The sequence below is a fragment of the Monopterus albus genome, unplaced genomic scaffold (genome assembly GCF_001952655.1).
Source record: "Monopterus albus unplaced genomic scaffold, M_albus_1.0 scaffold344.1, whole genome shotgun sequence".
NCBI lineage: Eukaryota > Metazoa > Chordata > Actinopteri > Synbranchiformes > Synbranchidae > Monopterus > Monopterus albus.
Window position 1 is genome coordinate 27,861 of NW_018128224.1, and position 18,755 is coordinate 46,615.

The 18,755-nt window shown below is 41.7% G+C and overlaps 3 protein-coding genes across 3 annotated transcripts in view; all 3 read left to right on the forward strand.

Moving 5' to 3' along the window:
* The window catches only part of dhx16 (DEAH (Asp-Glu-Ala-His) box polypeptide 16), a 14,545-nt gene extending 3,332 nt beyond the window's left edge, over window positions 1-11,213 (forward strand). The window contains 17 exon segments of the mRNA XM_020625029.1: window positions 9-221; window positions 331-564; window positions 991-1,182; window positions 1,274-1,326; window positions 1,328-1,382; window positions 1,685-1,800; window positions 2,200-2,410; window positions 2,781-2,879; window positions 3,106-3,258; window positions 3,905-4,045; window positions 4,920-5,082; window positions 5,167-5,285; window positions 6,148-6,215; window positions 6,853-7,015; window positions 7,914-8,075; window positions 9,993-10,166; window positions 10,964-11,213. Coding sequence (XP_020480685.1) covers window positions 9-221; window positions 331-564; window positions 991-1,182; window positions 1,274-1,326; window positions 1,328-1,382; window positions 1,685-1,800; window positions 2,200-2,410; window positions 2,781-2,879; window positions 3,106-3,258; window positions 3,905-4,045; window positions 4,920-5,082; window positions 5,167-5,285; window positions 6,148-6,215; window positions 6,853-7,015; window positions 7,914-8,075; window positions 9,993-10,166; window positions 10,964-11,092 — 2,445 coding nt within the window. The 3' untranslated portion in view covers window positions 11,093-11,213.
* Window positions 11,214-13,508: 2,295 nt separating this feature from the next.
* On the forward strand, window positions 13,509-16,205 carry rnf183 (ring finger protein 183). Its single transcript, XM_020625074.1, has 2 exons — window positions 13,509-13,659; window positions 14,312-16,205. The coding sequence occupies exon 2, from the start codon at window positions 14,362-14,364 to the stop codon at window positions 15,328-15,330; it is 969 nt and encodes a 322-aa protein (XP_020480730.1). The 5' UTR covers window positions 13,509-13,659; window positions 14,312-14,361; the 3' UTR covers window positions 15,331-16,205.
* A 930-nt stretch (window positions 16,206-17,135) lies between these two features.
* Window positions 17,136-18,346, forward strand: LOC109974722 (uncharacterized). The gene is made up of 2 exons (XM_020625073.1): window positions 17,136-17,991; window positions 18,085-18,346. Exons 1-2 carry the CDS (start codon window positions 17,272-17,274, stop codon window positions 18,172-18,174), a joined length of 810 nt encoding a protein of 269 aa, XP_020480729.1. The 5' UTR covers window positions 17,136-17,271; the 3' UTR covers window positions 18,175-18,346.
* The last annotated feature ends 409 nt before the right edge of the window (window positions 18,347-18,755 follow it).

Sequence of the window (18,755 nt, forward strand, 5' to 3'; positions counted from 1 at the left end):
ATCTAAAGAAGAGAGAGGCAGAGAAGCTGGAAGACCTGGAGGCAGAGATCATTGATGAGGAGTACCTTTTCTCTACAGATGAGCTGTCTGAGAGGGAGAAGAAGGAGCTGGAATACAAACACACCCTTTGGGACCTGGCTAAAGATTACAAAAAGGCTGGTGCCAAGGAACATGAGGAGAGGAAGAACAGGTACTATATGCCAGAGGAAAAGAGAAGCAAGGTAGGAGCAAGGAGGGGTGCCACATACTGACACAGTGAGCATAAACAGTGACCTACTAAAGTGTACATATCTTCAATCCCCCCCATCCCTCTCTCCCACTGCTGGACAGGAGGTGCCTCAGAGAGACCTGGAGCTAGAGGAAACACCCATGGAGCTGGGAGGAGAGCAAGGCCGCTGGGAGGAGGAGAGACTGAAGACGGCCTCACTTAGCTTCGGGGCCAAGAAGGAGCGAGAACAAGGGATGAGGCAGGAGCTGGAGAAATACCAGCTCATCCTGGAGGAGGATGAGATGATTGACTTTGTCAGCACTGCCATTACCATGAAGGGAACCCGGACAGAAAAGGTGGGGTTCATTTGGTGCTTTCCACCTCTTCTTTATTATTTGTGTCTCAGTTTTAATTTCATTCTCCCAGTAATGACAACTGATAAAAACAATTCAGCTATTGTTAATTAGAGGGATCTGCACAAAGTTTGATAAATTGCCTCAGGTGATGTCACTTGAGTCTGAGTCAGTTGATGCTGAAGTTAGAAAAATGTTTTAAATCTGTGTGTTTGGGGTTATAAAGATGGGATCTTGTCAGATCTCTGTAGCCCGTCCCTCATCTGTGCATGAAGGTACATTTCACCACAGCTGATATGTCTGTTGGGGAAAAAAGAGAGAGACTAATTTCCTTTTACTCATTATATATCTGTAAATAATAGAATCTAGTGAAAAAGTATTGCTTCAATATGCTGAAGTGGCCTTTTCTTCTGCCCTTGATGTGCTCAGGATCAGGAGACCCCAGCTCTGTCGCAGGCAGAGCTGAAGAAGCAGTCCATGCTGGAGGTCCGACGCAGTCTGCCCATCTTCCCTTACAGAGACGACCTGCTAGCTGCCATCCATGAGCACCAGATACTCATCATTGAGGGGGAGACAGGCTCTGGAAAGACCACTCAGATCCCACAGTATCTCCTGGAAGATGTGAGTGTCATGAGGTGGATTTTGTTGTCTTTGGACAGAGTGGTAACTGGGAAAAATGAATCTACCCTTCAACCTCCTGTTCCTCTCTCAGGGCTACACTGAAGCAGGCATGAAGATTGGATGTACGCAGCCTCGCAGAGTGGCACATGTCAGTGGCAGCCAGAGTAGCAGAGGAAATGAGTGTGAAGCTTGGTAATGAGGTGAGATGGACGCATGATCCCAGTTAATTTTCATTTAATATGCATATATAACAGCAGTGAGACCTGCTTGCAGGATTTATCAGGTCTAGATGGAGCTAAAGGATGCACGCTGAGACCTGTACAACATTGAATTCTGTATTATGCTGTAGTTCACGTTATTGTGTACTGCTGATGTCCAGTATTTAACTTTTTTTCTGTCTTTATTTTATTACAGAACATTATTGACTTTCTTAAAACAAATTGAAGCGGTAGAAAAAATCTCAAATCCATGTTTTCATGATAACTTTTATTCCTTTATCCAGGTGGGTTATAGTATTCGTTTTGAGGACTGCACATCAGAGAGAACAGTGCTCAAGTACATGACAGATGGCATGTTGCTCCGAGAGTTTCTCACTGAGCCTGACCTGGCCAGCTACAGGTAATGAAAAGAGTGGAGTTGCCAAGGAGTTGTATTCAAGCTCAGCAGACACTGTACGGACTAAAGTAGATTTTTGTTGCCTCCAGTAGTTTTAGAATCTGGCTAAATTTCTGCAAGATCAGTTGTCATTTGATTACCTGGATGATTGACAGGTCCTGGCAGTTTTGAAATTTTGGTCTGTGAGCAGTTCTGCAGCATGACTTCCTTCATAGCTGCTGTTTAAAGATCTGTGGGGAGCTTGTTTCTATTTTGTGGCTAAAACTGCAGTATTTAGACTGCTGTGATATTAAACTCAACATTGCTACATCCCACATTTTTCCTCTGCAGTTTCACATTTCAAATGAATATGTGTTAGACTCAGTCATCCCCTTTACCCCTCCTTTCTCTGTCTCCCACTAGTGTGATAATCATAGATGAGGCCCACGAGCGAACTCTCCACACGGACATCCTGTTTGGTCTGATTAAGGACATCGCCAGGTTCAGACCAGACCTGAAGGTTCTGGTGGCCAGCGCCACTCTGGATACTGAGCACTTCTCCCGGTTCTTCGACGACGCACCTGTCTTCAGGATCCCTGGCAGGAGGTTCCCTGTCGACATCTTCTACACCAAAGTAGGAACTAGCATGCTATTTGCTTTATACAGTATATATTCTATTTTTTAAGTGATACATTTTTTGTTGCTTGATGGGGAAAAAGGACAAATATAAGAACACGGTCTTTTTTCCTGACTACTTTAAACAAAACATTACTCCGAAACATTTTCTGTTTTCTCTGTCATTTATGGAAATATTTTTATAAAAGGGAACAATAAATAAAATTTTAGTTAGTGCATCATCCTTGAGCTAGAGATGGGTTTACAGCTCCTGTGTGGGCCACCAGACCCACAGCATTTTGAATGAGTCTTGACACCTCATGCCACCAAAACTGATACTGTTCTGTACCAGTCCCCTGATCCAAGTATATGTATGTTGTGTTGTCCAGGCTCCAGAGGCAGACTACCTCGAAGCATGTGTGGTGTCAGTCCTGCAGATTCATGTCACCCAGTCACCAGGAGACATCCTGGTCTTCCTCACTGGCCAGGTATTATATCAAGTATATCAAACATGGGATTCTTTGAGATTTTGCAAATAGGTTACAAAGTTTGGATACAGTTGTAATGACAGATTGTTGGACTCCTTCTCCTCCTTTTGTGTGTAATGTGTGCGTATTGATTTTGGATGCATCAATTTACACACCTCAGAGTTAGTATCCTTGACCTTTGGTCTTGATTTGGTCTTTAAGCTCATTGCCCATGTGTGTCTGGCAGGAGGAGATCGAAGCATGTTGCGAGCTGCTCCAGGAGAGATGCAGGCGGCTTGGATCTAAAATAGCAGAGCTGTTGGTTCTTCCTATATACGCCAATCTGCCCTCTGACATGCAGGCAAAGATCTTCAACCCCACTCCACCTGGGGCTCGTAAGGTCAGATGATGTCTAATTTCTTTTCAGAATGATAAATGGACATGTATAGCATTCTTTATGCAATGCAGTAAACTCAAAGCACTTTAACACTATTTACCCATTTGCACTGGCGAAGCTGGGAATTGAGCTGCCAACCTTCCGGTTAGGAGAGGACCCACTCTACCTCCTGAGCCACAGCTGCTCCAGATACTTGGAAAATATTTGGAACACCTTTACTGTTACTTTATACAATTGCCTTGATGTAGTATTATTAATATTGGCAATACTTGGCAGGCACTAAATGGGGTTACTTGTTTTACACACATCCAGTAAATGAAGACAATAGGTGTATTATCTGTTTACTTTGTGTTGTGTAATAAGAGCTTCCTTGTATTTACCCAGATTAAATGTCCATGCTATTATTCACCAACAGAGGCTGCTGTAGTATAACAACATTCGGTAGAAGAACTTAGTTTTTGTTTTATTTGCTTATTTATTTGTTTTTGTTACAGATTTTAACAGGAATGTTCTTGGTTTAAAGATTTCTTACATCTTTGTTGCCGTTGTATAACAACTGGATTTAATCCTCATCTGGCTTTGATACTGGAGCTCTTGATACTCACTTTAGCTCTTGGCATTGTACATTTTGTCGTTCTGTCAAAACAAGGTGGTTGTGGCTACTAATATAGCAGAAACATCACTGACCATAGATGGCATCATCTACGTCATTGACCCAGGCTTCTGCAAACAGAAGAGTTACAACGCCCGCACTGGGATGGAGTCACTCATAGTCACTCCCTGCTCACGGGTAATTGCTTGCTGTTTTTCTTAATGACTAACAAGCATTAATGTTAAAGTGAACTGATGGTGCAGGCTACAAGCTGTGATATTGACCTTATGCTTCCTTTTCATTTGTTCCAGTTTTGTATTTTAGTTTCCAGTTGCTATACAAGTAAAATGCTGCAGTCCTGACTGGCTCACACAGCCTTTTAAACTCCTCTCAAAGTTGAGAAGACATGTCCACATTAATGAGGGGGTCATATGGCCTGATAATACCACATCCACTGGAGATATCAGATGGAACAAGACAAACTTGGGTGCACAGTTATGTTTGGCATTAATTACCTTATTATTAACTTGGCAAGCTTAAGGCCATGTCATGGAAAACTGAACTATGTGTAATAGTTTAACTGTGACTGTGTCTTAGATGAAGAATTATATTATTAGCACACATGTTGAAGGGTCACATTCAGAAATCTTCTGGCATATTCAGAAGTTTTCTGAGGTCACATTGTTAAACACAGTCACCAAGACTGATCCTAGAGCTGTGTGCGAGAACTGATGTAATTAATGCTGGTACATAAATAGCAGTCAATGTTTGACAAACCATTTTAGAAGGAAGTCTCATTTTCTTCCAGTTCTGTCTGAAGTGAAATGTAGGCTCAAGATATTCAGATGGGGAACGTGTCAGTTTACACAGTGCAGCACATTCTCATTTCCACTGTAGACATGACAAAATACAAAGTACTTCCTTGTTGCTGAAATACACAAAGGTCAATATATCATATGTCAAAGCGTGTCTTTTTATCGATGCAGATCTTGTTGAAATCTGTGTGTGTATTGTTAGCGTCTGTTAGGTTCTAAAGGTTTTGCCAACTCATGAGTATCTATTGCGCTCTCAGGCTTCAGCTAACCAGAGAGCAGGCCGTGCAGGCAGAGTGGCTGCTGGGAAATGTTTCAGGCTTTACACAGCCTGGGCCTTTCAACATGAAATGGAGGAAACGACTGTCCCTGAGATTCAGAGAACCAACTTGGGAAATGTCGTCCTGCTGCTAAAGAGTCTAGGTGACGATATAATGATGAATGAATGATGCCATTTCATACACTTCACATACTCTCCTTGACTGTGAAATAACTTCCTGGTTGCAGGCATCAATGACCTCATTCACTTTGACTTCATGGACCCACCTCCTCATGAGACTCTGGTCCTGGCGCTGGAGCAGCTCTATGCCCTGGGAGCACTCAACCATCTAGGAGAGCTCACCAAGGTACAAACTCAGGGGCCATGTTTACCAAACCTCTCCTTAGGTTTAAAGCAGCTATAATCAATATTTTTATACCAACCATGTATCAAATGATGGTGATGACCATCTCAGTCACCAGCTCCTTTTGGTTTTAAGGGGCTTTACAGGGAGTCTGTGCTCATTGTTAAGCTGTCTGGCCTGCACCTTCACTGTTTTGGTTCACTTTCATGTCATTTTCAGCTGTTTTCAGAGAACCCACTGTATGCTTCCTGCTCATCACTAAACAGCAGACACAGTTAGAGACTAGCTGGTGGGCAGAGTGGAGCATTTAGTGTCTGAAAAGGCACATTTTTACCTCAGGGGTTAGTGGAGACCCAGAAGAGGGAGGTGGGGTGTTATGAATATTTTAAACAGTGATTTACTAATAAATATTAATTATTCCACCAACACTATTCCCTTTCCAGAGTCAAATCTACAACAGAAGAAACTTTTTTTTTTTTGCATTCTTAACTTTAATCACAGAAAAAAAAGATACATATGTTTTTGTTTTGATGTGTGTAATGTGTCTGTTTCCCCTCTATTCGCCTGGATATTTGTATGTGTACTGCTCTGTTTACTGTACATATGTGAGGCATTTTATTTTTGTCATGGATTCCAGCACTGAGCAGTTACTTCCTTGATCAAATGTGATGATAGTAATGGAAGAGATGACTCATGGCATTTAAAACCTAGAGCATTTTTACAAGGCTGGTCTTGTTAATCAGTGGTTATCAAGCACCCCGTCTTTCAGTGAGTCTGGACAATTGCATTATTGGTTACTGGTAACCTGTTCTAGTTTTTACTTGTTTATTAAATGAATAAATAACAGTTTGTTCTTGCTTGTCAGCTTGGTCGCAGGATGGCCGAGCTACCAGTGGACCCCATGCTGAGCAAGATGATCCTGGCCTCAGAACAGTAAGTCAACTTAAGCATTCCATTCATTTTACAGGACAAACCATTTGCCTAAATACTGCACAAAGTATAAAATCCATTAAATCAGATAGAGGCATTGATTTTCTTTCCAAACTCTCCAAGGCTTATGTTTGTCTGGTTCTTTGATTGTGCAGCTGGGGTTTGGGATCATGGAAGTTACTCCAGTAGTAAAGCTATTCATAATCAGCCCTCCAGAGGAAGAACAGGCACCATGTGATGGGAAACCTGTGCGGTTTGGTGGAAGATTTGTTTCACCTGGTTATGGAATAGGTTAATCAATATAGACAATAACAGAGAAGCTAAATGAAGATTTAAATGGGATAAACAGCAAAATGGGCACTGGACAAGGCACTTATTGTAAATATGAGTTTGAACATCAATTTTTCAAGCATGACAAGACTGTTGTTGGGTCTGTAAGGGAGAAAGCAGTTCGCAAGATTAAAGGAAGTCTGTTTGTGCTCAGATTTGAGCTGGTATACTGCTTCTTCTTGGTACCAGAAAAACATGTACCCAGCATGTGAGCTGGGAGAAATGGAAAATGTATATTATTTATTCAGTGAACATGCCGTGGGAGTTCAGAAAGAAATCTATTTGATTTTCCTTGTCCACCTCTCACCAGGTACAAGTGCTCAGAGGAAGTGTTGACGATAGCAGCCATGCTGTCGGTAAACAACTCCATTTTCTACCGGCCCAAAGACAAGGTGGTGCACGCTGATAACACAAGGATGAACTTTGTGGTGCCAGGGGGAGACCACCTGGTGCTGCTCAACGTCTACACACAGGTATAAACACAGCTGGATAACAGCAGCCATGGCTGAAGTACCATGTTTTCAAAATACAAATTTGGAGTCTGAGGTAGTCCAGTCCAAGAAACCTGCATGAGAGAGGTGTTCATTCGGTTCTGCGTGAATCTTTGAGGCCATAAGTAAATGCTGACATTTTCCTGCATTTTATTAAACAGTCTTTCTAATGCAGTATTTTGTGTATTTACATATTTACATACTTGATGAGGACTGGATATTGGACAATGCTGGAGTTGTGTTAGAGTTGTCTTTCTGACACAGTGCCAGTACTGAATGCAGCACTGTCAGGCAGGATTTACAGTATTGCTTTGTTACCCTTCTGAACTGCATTAGTGTTCATGTTTAGCATCTGGCCCTAGCATGGAACAAATAACCAAATTCTCTGATTTTCTGTGGCCCGTTACACAAATATGTGGTGTATGCACCATTAAACAAGTTTCCTGCTACTGGTTTCAGACATCTGTTTCCTGCTCAGTGGTAATCAACTACATTTAAACAGTTTGTAGCCTATAACTTATTTTCAACATTATTTCATGCAGTATTTTACAGCAGTTCCCCTTCTTTTTTGTCTTTTCATCACCATTCAGAGTGAATTTTTACCCCCAGACCAACATTGCCATCCTTAGCATGTTTAAATAAAAAAAGATTAGACTGAAAAATATGCGCAGATATGGTTTCCTGCTTTCATCTTCTGTTATATATACTGTATTGTAAACCCTGAGATTTATCTCGCATCCCCTTATGTGATCCAGTCTCCACGTTAGGAACCACTGATTTACAGATATTGATTGTGGGTGCAAAAGAGCCCTGAAGAGCCCATTCCCAACTAGAACCCAGTTGCTGTATGACCTGCAGTCACAATGTCTCTCTCTCTCAGTGGCTGGAGAGCGGCTACTCCACACAGTGGTGCTATGAGAATTTCATCCAGTTCCGCTCCATGAGAAGAGCCCGGGACGTCAGAGAGCAGCTGGAGGGTCTGATGGAACGCATAGAGGTGGAGGTGGTCAGCTGCCAGGGAGACAGTGTGCCCATCCGCAAGGTTAGTGGCACTGAGAAAGTCATCCACAGCTTCCTGACAAAAACATGGCATCTCAACTTTGGTTTAGTTGCCAACAGCTAACTTTGTGTCCAGTCCCACTGCCAACAAATATGATCAACCTCACAGAAGGTTCCCTTTCTGAAACGCAGCTCAGGTTTCTTATAATCATTGATCCAGAAGAACTCAGGAACAAAGGACATTTTGCTAAAGATTTCTTCTCTTAACTCATTGTATAATGAGCAATAAAACTTAGTGGACTTTCTTTACTCTCACCATAGTCACGTGGCAAATACACAATTGTCAGAGAGATCAGTAAACCCGCCTGTCTCTAGCTAGTGGTAATAAACTGAGTGTAATCGTGCACAGAGATCTGTGAACCTTTGACCATATTCTGCTTCACATAAGGTGCTCTGCTGTAGTTGTTTTTCATCAGACAATATGCTCTCAATTTAGGTTTGTACCAGACTATAACAGCCATTTGTCTCTTTGAACATCAGGAACAATTTGCCCTGAGCATCAGGAGTTGAATAGCTGTAGTCTGTTTGGAAAAAATAAAAACTGTATTAAATTAAAAATGAGTCACTGGTGTAGAATAAAGATTTCACCTCACTAATCCTAAGGGGCCCATGCAAAAATATTCTTATTAAAGATTTTAGCTGCGAGACTGTTTTGGCGCATTCACAGGTCTGTTCCAAAGGTGCTGTAACTGACTGAGAGGTGGGAAATCAGAGCATCTGCAGCAATAGTGAAATGCAGAAATGAAAGCACTGCAGAACTAAATCTGTTGCATTCAAAACCCACAGAAAATATCAAAATGATTGTTTTCTAAAACAAACACAGAACACTATGTGATTTGATATTTACTGCTTCTTAAAACTGATTTATGCCAAACAACTCAAGATGCAAGCATTTGAAACCTGACCCAGTGGAGGGCAGCACTTCGACAAGTTGAATATCATGTTTTAGCCTCATGTCTTCATAGGCAGGTGAAGGGTTACTGTCAGATACCACCCATGTATTCACTCAAGAACACCAGGCAAATGGATGCTTCCCACCACAAGATAGTAGCAAAAGTATATAGTTTCAAAAGTTTCGAAAGCGTAAGAGTAAACCTGTAACTCATCACTGAACACAGGCTGGGTGATTGACCTTCTCATATCAGGGTCTGTGTGTGCTGTGCACGCACCCCTAAACCACTTGAGATAAGAAAGGGCGTTTGTTCTTTTTAGCTGGGTTGCACCTTTTCCTGTTACACATTGGTTTTGTGTTAAATCTGTGCCAAATCCTACAACCAAATGGCAAAAGCAATCCCATACCATATTTCATATTATGAATACAAAGTTCGATCAGTAATTAAACCATGCATAGTTAATTATTAGAATCAAAAGAAAGCAGGTCTTGTTGCTTATATTGGACACTTTGCTGACATTTTATGAGTTGTAGAGTTTTTATTTGTGAAGTGGCTTTAGTGGCATTCTGTGCAGTGCTTGTTTTAAGCCAGGGTGCACTGACGTCAAACATAAAGGGAATTTGCCATTTTGAAATGTTTAAGTGGAAATGGCATACAGAAGTTTGTGTACTTTTCCAAACCCCATGACTGTCACTTGAGGCATTAGTTTTGTGAACACACCCAACACTACCTGGCCTGGGTTGCAGTAGGTGTAAATAGTTTGGGTGTTAAAACAACAGTCATTGTTACAGTATCTGCTCCAAGCACATCGCAGTGTTTTTATTTAGTGTCTGGCTGTGACCTTTGATCTCTCTGAAGTAATCATATATAGGGATCAGTAAGGGACATAAATTTACAGTATAATTTGGTTTTTATTCCACACACGCACTTTGATTTCTGTTCAACATGGCGATTAATCAGCTGTTAATAAACTCCTCTTCCCCATTTCTGTCTTTTCCTCTTCTCAGGCAGTGACAGCAGGATATTTCTATCACACAGCACGACTGAGCAAAGGTGGCTACAAGACAGTGAAGCACCAGCAGACGGTCTACGTCCACCCCAACAGCTCTCTGTTCGAGGAGCAGCCCCGCTGGCTCATCTACCACGAGCTGGTCTTCACCACCAAAGAGTTCATGAGACAGGTTGGTCTGCTCGGGATGGGACACTGTTTACCTTTAAATAGTCCTCTAAATCTCTTTCTCAAATATTTAAAGTACATTTATAGGAGATGATGCGTAACAGTTGTCTGTTTTTCAGAGGCGTGTCTGCTAATGTGGAAGTCAATCAGTAAACACACATATATTGTTTAAAATGCAAATACTTCTCATACATACTTCTCAATAACTCTAGTTTCCAAGAAATAACCGCTTGTGAGCGGTTAATGAGGAAGTGTGACAAGGGTTCTTGTACACTATTTAACTTATGGCTGCATGGTTAATCATTTTGTGAGCATGATATAGATCCCTGTGCAATCTCAGTCTCACTTGACAATGATTCTGCCATTTTTTGCATCAAACCAAGCACTCCCTTTTCCTCGCTAAGCTGTGTTAACCAATAACTGCAAAGTGATTTATTTCTGCCTCAACTGCTATGTGTCACTAGGTGTACAGGGCAGGCATTGCACAGTTTGAAAAATAGTTGCAGGACATCAAAGGATATCTTTTACAATATCAAACATGTTGGATTTGTTTTTGAATCAGTCTTTTCTTCCTGTTTACAGCTCATCACATGATGTAATGCATTCCGCTTATTGGTTAATGCAGCTTAGCAAGGAAAAGGGAGTGCTTGGTTTGATGCAAGGCATCTCTAATGCAAATACAGCAGAATCATTGTCACGTGAGACTGAGATCACACAGGTATCTACATCACGCTCACAAAACGATTAATCGTGCAGCCCTAATTTAACTGTTTCCCTCCGTCTGCTGATGTTGCACTGCAGGTGATTGAGATAGAGAGCAGCTGGCTGCTTGAAGTGGCTCCTCACTACTACAAGAGCAAAGAGCTGGAGGACAGCAGCAACAAGAAGATGCCCCGCAAGCAGGGCAAAACAAAAGAGGAGCTGGGCTGATGTGGCGATAAAGGCTCATGGGACCAGTGGCACAAAAAAAAAAAGAAAGCACAGGGGTATGCTCCCTGTCCTCTGTCTGGGTAACCGTTAGGAAAAGGTTTTTCAAATGCATAAAAATAAAGAGGAAATTTAGTTTTTTGGTTTATGAACAGCTCTGTTGTTATCACATATTGGGAAATAGTGCTCTGCTTTATCTTGATATGGTGTTTTTGGCAGTGTGCATGGACTTTATCATAGTGAATATGAACCAGATTTGACCACACACAGAAGCCAAACACATGGAGCAGAGAAAAGGTTTTAGGAGAAGTGGTTCACAAACTTGCTGACTGGTTTAATCATAAACCAGCCACGTCAGCTGGGCCACAAACGTTTCCACACTTGGATTTCAGTTCCCTGCATCAACTGGGTGGATTTTTCAGCTCAGAGACTGTTGTTTTCAAATCCTTTTGAACTCTTTATCTGGTTTAAATTTCATTTTTCTAAGGCAGTAAAGTTTTCCAACCAGTAAAGTTTTTGGCTTGCATTATTTCCTTGCCAAACAAAAGACATATTTCACTTGGTTTGGACTGACTGCTTGTAAAAATGTTTTGGTTTTTAGTGCACCAGGAAGTTCCCTATTGTGCAACAACTTACGTATTTAGGTGCCTTATTTGAATGAATTCCAAGCCTGCTGGTGAAGTTGTACTACAACAAGACCAACTGTTTGAGCCTGGAGTAAAAATGTTCTTTAAATATTTTTATCAATGTGGCATTTTTCTATTTTTGAATACCTCCAGTAGTTACGCCACATGAATCCTTCATAAGAACACGACTTCTGACTTGGGGGGCGACTGGTTCAGTGGGTAGAGCAGTCATCTCCTAACCGGAGGGCTGGAGGTGCCTGTAGTCTACATGTCAAAGTGTCCTTGGGCAAGGCACTGAACCCCCCAGTATTTCTATTGTTAGGGTGATTTTCATTCCTGTGTCTCGCCGCATCAGGTCGCACTGCGCAGACACAGGTGACGTCACTTCCTTAAGCCCCACTCGCGGCATTAGTTAGAAGACGACAACAAACAAAGTTGAGTCTGACACAGAGAAAGGGATCGATGGCCGGCCAGCCGGGGTTCGTCATTGGGAGAAAAAGAAGAAACGACATTTGGAAAAACTTTCATTACATAGAAGCGGAAAAGAAAACAATGTGTTGTGGAAAAAGATGGGGAGAAATGTGGCAACAAAATCACACAAAATGTGTATTGGATGTATCCTTGAGTCTATAAAGTAACAATAATATAATAAGATAACCTTGTTTGAAATGGGTTTGGCTAAAAGAAACTTTTGGTTTCCTCTATACTACTAGGTACTTATACTATATTGACTGGGTTAAATAGAATTGCATTACTAAAAAGAGACTAAAATACAATTTTCATTGACTAAAACTAGACTAAAATGTCATCAGTTTTCGTCGACTAAAACTAGACTAGACTAAAAAGAGTATGAACGTAACTAAAACTAATAAAAACTAAAATGACAGCTTCACACAAAGACTAGAATAAAACTAAAATGAAAACAGGCCGCCAAAAACAACTCTAGTTGGCACTGCAGATGGCTGCCTCAGTTTTGTACCAGAAACAAATTCTTTGTGTGTGTAACATACTTGGCGAAATAAAGGTGATTATCCTTTTCATCAAGAGCAGTCTGACAAATCAAAATGTTTGTAATGCAGTTCATATGCAATTCTCAGTATGTAAATCAGCACTGACCATCACGTGTGCCACCATGAGTTGTGTTTTTCCCATTCAGGGTGTATTCTCATATATTCAAAAAGACTTGTGTAACTGACTGTGCAGTGAGCAAAGGTTAGGCTATGTTAGGTCTTTCTTGTTTTTCTGGCAGATGCATGACAGGAATGAGGCACTGATCCATGCAGTGTTGACAGCACTGTAGCCGTGTTCTCATGCAGCTTCTGCTGTTCTTGGTTGATATCACACAAATGGTAACACGGAGCAAGAAAAAAAACTCAGTAATCCATTCATTCGCCCATATGGCTCTTCGTGCCACTGATACCAAAGCTGATATTGAACACTCAGTTAAAACAACAGTGGACAGATATTGCATTAATTAAGTTGATTGATTATTCAGCTGTAGTGACTGACAGAGCTGCCTCTAACTCATATTTTGATACCAGTAGGCTCTGCGGTGTGAGTTGTCTAAATCAATATCCTGGTTTATCTACGTATTCCACACTCAGACACAACAAAAACCCACTGGCTCAGTACAGCTGGTCCAACCAGTCCGACAGGACAAGAAGGGAGGGTGGGAGGCAGCAGCACACAGAGGTAAGGAGGAGGGTTCAGAGGAGGAGGTGCTGCGTTACCATAAAAGACAAGACATGAGAGGAAAGACTCTAGCAGAAGAGGAGAGCAGGTGTTGCTGAAAGTTCCAGTTTGACACTTTTAGTCCCCCCCCCCACCTTATTAGTAATGATGTTCGGTTACATGCAGGGTTCTACTGCACTGATTCAAACAAGGATTGTGCTGCTTTTCAGATCGTCTCTGACAACGTGATCCAACATTCATCTGCCTCAGCAGGTCAGTGTGTGCACAAACCCAGTCCACTTGGTTACTTTCTTACTCTTTGTTTTAAGACAGGCAGGTTTTTCTGTGCTGATCTTTGCTGAAAATGTCAAACCTTCTTTTTAACTAAACTCCTAAATGTCAAACCAGATTTGGGAAGAAATCAACAACTAAAAATATGATATGTGGACCTCCTGTGGATGAGGAACCTCAGAGTTAATGACTGACTATCTGAGATGTTCAGGTGTCATGAAATGTGTGTTATGACATTTCAAAACAATGCTGTGACACAGACCAATGTCACCTTTGGTTTAGTTTTACAGGTCCCAACCCACTGAGAGAGCAGGATCGTAAAATCCTTAGGAACTATAACCTGTTTGAAGCAGTTCTCACTACAGACATGTTTGCTGAAAGTTCCATGCAGGAAAGCCTATTAAACAAACACAGCTAGTAATTATCAAGTCAAAAGCACCACATGCACATTGACTAAATGAAAAAAATGAACAGATAGTGTCGTACTACAACAGGGATGTTTGATAAGAGATTATGTGATTACTTCATCACCATGACACAGCAGTGATAACTATTCAGGTAAATGCTGATAAATGTTCCTGCACTGCTGGTTTTTAGGAAACGGTAAACTTATCCTGAGTTTAATCTTCCACAGCTTCTGTTGGGAAACAGTTGTCACGCTACTCCTAACATCATCCCACCAACATGAGTGGTGAAAGGGAGAGACCTAGGCCCGAAGGGAGCCAGAGCCGTGGAGCCATACAGGCCCCCAATGTCAAACCCAAACTCAGTCAAAAAGAGACAAACTGCAAAGCAGACTACTGGAACAAAGAAAAGCCTGTGAAAGTGAGGAGATCAAGGAGCACTGACTCAGAGAAGGTGGAAAGAGGGAGAAGGAGAGAACGAGACCAATACTCAAGAGAGAAGAGGCAGCGTGGGAGGAGTGAGGAGGCCCGGAGACGCCACAAAAGAGAGGGAGAGTGCCACTGGAAGAACACAAATGCCCCTGAAGATGATGTGGAGGAAACTGAATGTGCTGTGTGCTTCTGTTCATATGATAACGTCTTCAAGACCCCAAAGCTACTGGCATGTGGGCACACCTTCTGTCTGGAGTGCCTTGCTCGCATCAACGTGTCCTCTCCTGAGCTCAAAACCCTGTCCTGCCCTGTGTGTCGCGACTTGACCGAGCTCCCCCACGGCCAGGACCTGCCCCGCCTGGGCAACAATGAGGACATCATAGGCAAACTCCCAAAAGATATGCAGAGGGCACTGTCTATCCGCTTCCACCGCAGCAAGGGCAAACTGCTCCTGAAGAACCCTCCTCCCGGCAGCCAAACTAAGCTCAAGGCCCTTACCCTGCCTAAAAAGAGTCATGGCAGCCAGGTGCCAGCAAGCGGTGACCTCCACTCAGGTGCAGTGGAGCAGGAAATAGCCACAACCACTGTGATCAATGTAGGCAGGCCTCCCAGCAGGATGAGAGGCCGTTTGCGCAGTCTCTTCCGCTCGGACCGGTGCTATTACGCTGTAGTGGCATCCATCATCTCCATCACTGTGGTGCTCCTGTTGGTGGTGATTCTGGCCTTTGTGATCATGCCAAGTGTGATGATTTACAAGAAGCCTGTAAACCAAATGCCACATAGCCCCTCAGGGAGTGAAGACTCAGGGGGGCACTGAAGGAGCAGGGAGGGACGAAAATGGAGGGAAAGAATATCACACAAAAACTTGTCATTCTCAGTGATCCTTATGGCATCTTTTTTCCTCCTGGGAGTGGGGGTGATGGCAAAACTAAGCACTGGTTTGCATTTAGTGGCAGCAAAGAGAAATGAAGGAAAACAAGGACAGCAACATTTTTTTAAACAAAGGACGAGCTGGCCTAAAGTTGCACACGAAGATTCTTGGCACAGTCGGATGTTATTATTATATTTTTAACCTGTGTTTTTCTTTGAACAAGCTTGTAATTACTGTGAAAGCCAGAAATATGTGTAACAAAAAATAACCATAAATATGCTGTAAATGCTGAATTGCACTAAACCCTGTGATAAGAAAGTCATCCCTATCATTTGATTGCATCAGGTTGATCTCAGTAACCAGGTTCTTACAAGTTTTGAATATATATATTTTCTCTTTCCCCTCATAAGACTGGGCTTTATTCTTCATTGTATCATCAAATAAAATTATTATGACACTAAAAACACATTGTTCGATATTTCCAAAACACATGACAATTTTATTTACATAAGTTGTTTTCAAGCAAATCTGGAATTTTAAACTATTTCAAATGAAACAGCGGTCACTGTTTTATGATTTATTAATATAGCCCTACTGAATTCCACTTTATTTTCCTTACTTTCACTTCCTCTATAGTCAAAATAGACATATTGTCTTTCACAGAGCAGTTAACAAAATGACTTGAGTTCCAGCTTTGTCCCCATTTGTGTTTCTCTGCTTGGAGGCTGTCGAACCAGTTTGACAACATTAGTGTTTTTACCTTCCTGGCATTTTTTCGGACACAGTGGCACACTGTTAAAGAACACGGCCGCAAACTATAACAATGGCACTGGATACATGATGTGCCATCCAACTTTTTGATATGGGATGGGCAAACTACACGACACATGAACCACCTAGGTTCACAATAAACACTGCAGACATGACAGAACGTTTTGGTCTTGGTGAAAGTTCAATGGTTTGGAAGTTTGAAAGTTTTAGAAATTCTGATGTGATGAAAACTGTATAGATAAAACATAGGTTTGTTTTTGCTTAGTTGTGACGTTGATTAGCTAGTTGCCTTCTGCTTTTTGCAGACACATCAGAAAAAATGATTAAAGTTTTATTTTCTGTGTGAATGTTGTGGAAATTAAAGCAGGTTAAAATGGAGGTGGAGCACTTTACAATGTCAGTTTGATATTACTGAGCAAATATGTGAGTAATACATGATTTGGTTAGAGGTTTTCAAACCCCTCACTGCTCTCAGTATACAGGTGTAGCTATGACCTGTGCTTCAGTGCAATTTCCAGATACTTACTTGAGAATCTGCATTATCTCTACAGTTTGAAGAAATGCTTTTTACCCTAACACATTCATTTGATAGTTGGAGCTCCTGCTTACTTTGGAGATTAAGATAAATTTGATCATATTTGATCAGTTTGTAACTATTTAACAGTTAGTCCTCTCGGCAAACTACAACATTTAAATGCTGCCCACATGTTAATCCACCAATATTAATCAAATAAAACAACATAATAGCTTGATGAGTCTATATTATACCTTAACACTCAGAATTATTTTACTTTTACTCTTACTTCAAATAGCCTACTTCAAGTGCATTTGACTGGTAATTATTCTGTACTTTTACTTAAACTAAATGTTGAATGCAGGGATTTTTCTTGTAACAGCATTTTACAGTGTGTTATTACTTTTCCCACCAGTGTCTAAAGACACACCCTCCTGACCCCCTCTCTAGGACTATCGAGGCAAATATGGTATGGTGAAAAAGACCAGCAAAGACACCCGCCTCCTGTAATCCACTCCTTAAGCAAATGAATCTTTACGCGTTATGTGACTGCTTGAATAGAGGTTGAACCAAGGAGAAGGTCTGTTCGCGACCACTAGGCTATGGCTTCCACTCCCTCTGCTTCGGCCTTGTCTGCTGTTCTCCGGTGTCGGAGAAATATCTGGACCATGAATCCACCGACTAAGCGGCCTGCCACCTCGGCCTGCAGCCTCGGGCTGGCTGGCGTGGCGCTGCGCAACTCGCCAGCTGAGCGCACGCGGCAGAAGGCGTCATCGTGGGAGGCTTTTCTTCAAGGAGAGCGTGTTGTGTTTGGAAGAAGACTGAATGTGTCGTATAAGTCGCACCGGGTGTGTGGTAAAATGCTGAGAGAAAACGATTTCAGGAAAGTGAATGAGTTATATTTTCCGAAACTTTCTCAGTCCCCCGGAAACGCACACTCAGCTGTCCAAAACGCGCTGGTGCGTCTGCTGGCGAACACACTGACGTCTAACCTGCCTGGATTAAACAAATCCTCCAAATTAGTTAAAATAATTAAACTCAAAACATGTACTGTACGCATGTGTAAAATAGTATTTGTTGAGCAAAGTAGTGGGTCTCCAGCTGGCGCATTGAAAGTGTCCCTAACGCCCACGTGTCTGATGGAAAATGCAGGACATTTACCGTCTTTTCTGTTAAGTGGCTGGTCAACACTGAAGAACACCTGCTTATCTCTGACGGCTCTGGTGTCAGAGATGATGCTGTTGTGGAGGTCCAGCAGCAGCCCTGGTGATGCGCCGCACCATCTGTACCAACAGAAAAACCTTCACAAAGATGCCCAGCAGGTGATATTTAACTGGACACATTTACAGTTGGAATACATACTTTAAACTATGTTAGTTACTATAATTTATATGAAATTAATTTCCTTTTTCCAGGGAAGTGGACAAATCCATAATCCCACTGGGCTCACCTCGTCCCAGGACAACTGCTGTGGACAAAAGATCACAGAGGACAGACCTGACTGAGAGAGTCCAAGGCCTCAGCACAAAAATACACACTGTGATATAACTTTATTTATTGACTTTTACTTTCACAGTGCACATTTCGACTTCAACCCAGGATTATAAGAAAAAAACTGCCTTTATTAGAGAAAAGTAAGCCATGTGTTGACAACTAGTGCATTTCATTTTTGAGCTTTTGTTTAACAAAAACTGTAGCATAAATGTTCCCTTTGGTATTGAATAAAAGTTTAACATCTCAACTATCTTACCCACTTTACCCTCTTTTGCAGAAGTCTAACTTTATGGTTGAGTGCAGGAACACATAACTTTAGCTTTAAGACCTACAGGGCAAAAATATTTATTCAGATCTCAGTGTTATCCATGCATTAATTTAACTGATTTATAGTATAGTGGTCAAGTGCTATACTGAACTCAATGGAGGAGCAGGAGCCGACACGAGTATAGTAAACCGTGAAGAATTTCACTGGATTAAAAGATGGAATATAGTGTGTTGTTAAGAACAAATTAATACTGCATCTTTGTACATTTGGCTCCTGTTTGGTTCACCCTTGTACTCTTACATTTCTGCATTTCCTCTGCAGTCT

Bases quoted from the DNA above. Each gene is read 5' to 3' on its own strand.
- LOC109974722 (XM_020625073.1), top strand. From the start codon at position 17,272: ATGGCTTCCACTCCCTCTGCTTCGGCCTTGTCTGCTGTTCTCCGGTGT. The intron at 17,992-18,084 runs GTGATATTTAAC...TCCTTTTTCCAG, and splicing joins TTCACAAAGATGCCCAGCAG to GGAAGTGGACAAATCCATAA.
- rnf183 (XM_020625074.1), top strand. From the start codon at position 14,362: ATGAGTGGTGAAAGGGAGAGACCTAGGCCCGAAGGGAGCCAGAGCCGT.